The following is a 2,348-nucleotide window of genomic DNA, read 5'->3' as shown; positions in this document are numbered from 1 at the left end:
TATATTTTCATATATATATATTGTATTCAATATATATGATTTATGTGTTATTTTACAATTTGTCTTAAAAAAAATAAAAATTTAATTATCAGTTTGGTATTCGTATATATAATTTGTAATATATATATATATATGTATGTATTTATTTATGTACATATAAACTATCATTTTAGAATAATATATTCATTCTTGTTCACTCTTCATATGTTTTACAACATAAAGCAATTCTCTTTTCATCTTTTTCAAATGACGTTTCTGATATATCCAAGGTCCATAAGTTTGATTTTTCCATGAGGATGCCATTTATCCTGGCATAGTGAATAGCTCCTCCATTATATAAATCATTTAATGTACATAACCTATAATTTTTTTTACAAATATTACTATTAATAGCTGTATTATAATTACATTTATAATTTCCTACATATACGTAATCTGTGTCATATATTCCAGTCACACTTGGTAATGAAAATGATTTTATTTCTGATATTGATAAACTTCTATTGTAAAAATATAATTCATCTAAATATCCATTAAATCCTGAATAATTCATATTTTTTCCAACGGTTAAATCACCTGCTTTTTCAACAACTTTACTTTTTAAGGACACTGAATTATCAAAAATTCCATTTATATATATTACTATCTCTTTCTTATTCAATGTTATTATAATATTTGTCCATCTTCTTAACGGAATATAACCAAAAGATGACAATCCCTCATTATAATTATCAAATCCAAGTACACGAACGGATAATTTTGTTATATGTGCATGTAGTAATATAGCTATCTTTATATCCTTCTCTTTATCTCTTTCACAAAATTACAAGGCAAAAATAAACATGAAAAATGAAATATTAAATATATATAATAAAATAATTATTCATTTGGCCAATGATACATGTACAGTTTATGAAATATATATATATATATATATATATGTATATTTATTTATTTATTTATATTTATTATTTTCCTTCTTGTACATTTGTGAAATGATGTTACGAAAATGACTAGTTGATCTTTCTAACAAATATATCCAAAAAACTCTGTATTTTTAAAAATCAAAAAAGGGAAAAAGAACAAAAACAAAAACATTTTCATAATATGTTGTAACACATAAATATATATAGCATATTAACAAACTATATTTTTTCTTCTTTATTATTTTTATATGTTTTATTAATAACAATATTACATAAAAATTTTATTACATAAATTATATATATATATATATATATATATCATCATTACATCGGTATATAATATATGTATATAATTCTGTATTTTAAACAAACATGGTAAATTCAGTTGTTTTTAAACTATCACCAGAAGGAACAAAACCAGAAACATCTTTACCAAAAAAAAAATAAAAAAAAATAAAATGACATAATTATAGGTATATAAATAAAAAAATATTATATGTACATTTATTTATTTATTTATTTATTTTATTTCTTGTATGACCTTACCTCCAATGAAGGCTCCACTATAACCATGCCCATTGAAACCAGGACCAGGTCGTATATACTTGTGCATATGATTATTATATGAACTATAGTCAAGAGCATACATATCATCAAATGTCCATTTCCCTATCAACCCTTTATGAAAACTATGAGGTGTGATAATAGTACCAGTGCCTCCTAAACAAATAGTATTAGGAATTTCAAGACATTTTTCAAACAAATGTTCAAAGGGCTCTATAAAAGATACTTCGCCTAAATAATTAAATAATGATTTTTCAAATTGGCATAATTTAGAAGTTATAAAATAAAAGAGAACAAATATTATTATTTTTTTCATCTTCATTTTGAATATATATATATATATATATATAATATAATATATGATATAGTTTGCAAAGAAATAATGGAATAAAATTAATTTTTGAATATTCGTAATTATTTTATTATCAGGGCAGAAGAAGAAAAAGATTAAATAAAAGAACATATATAGAATAATATAGCATGTAATATTATTATCGTATATATAAATATATATATATATATATATATATATATATATATATATATATATATGTGTGTGTCCATTTATTTAGGTATATATATTTTTTAAGGCATTATAAATATATTAGCTTTTTTTTTCTTCTTTTTTTTCTTTTTACTTATAATACCAATTCAATAATTATAATACACATATTCAAGGTGCCTACAAGTGCCCAACGATTAAAAAAAGAAGAAAAATTTATGTTCTTATAATTCATACGTTTGTAATATTTTACTAATTGTATTCATTTAGTATTACCTACAAAATAGGAAATGTTTTTTTTTTTGTTGTATTTACATTGTAATATTATATATATATTATATATATTATGTTTTTTT

General features: G+C 20.8%; 1 protein-coding gene across 1 annotated transcript; it reads right to left on the bottom strand.

The window, feature by feature from the left end:
- Positions 1-193: 193 nt before the first annotated feature.
- On the bottom strand, positions 194-1,812 carry PRSY57_0720400 (hypothetical protein; the record flags this gene model as incomplete). The annotated part of the gene is made up of 4 exons (XM_012906858.2): positions 194-812; positions 987-1,049; positions 1,299-1,353; positions 1,473-1,812. 4 exons carry the CDS (start codon positions 1,810-1,812, stop codon positions 194-196), a joined length of 1,077 nt encoding a protein of 358 aa, XP_012762312.2.
- Between the last annotated feature and the right edge of the window lie 536 nt (positions 1,813-2,348).

The sequence above is a fragment of the Plasmodium reichenowi genome, chromosome 7, assembly GCF_001601855.1.
Source record: "Plasmodium reichenowi strain SY57 chromosome 7, whole genome shotgun sequence".
Lineage (NCBI taxonomy): Eukaryota > Apicomplexa > Aconoidasida > Haemosporida > Plasmodiidae > Plasmodium > Plasmodium reichenowi.
The sequence above is the reverse complement of the archived record's forward strand: the minus strand, read 5'-3'. Positions and strand labels throughout refer to the sequence as shown.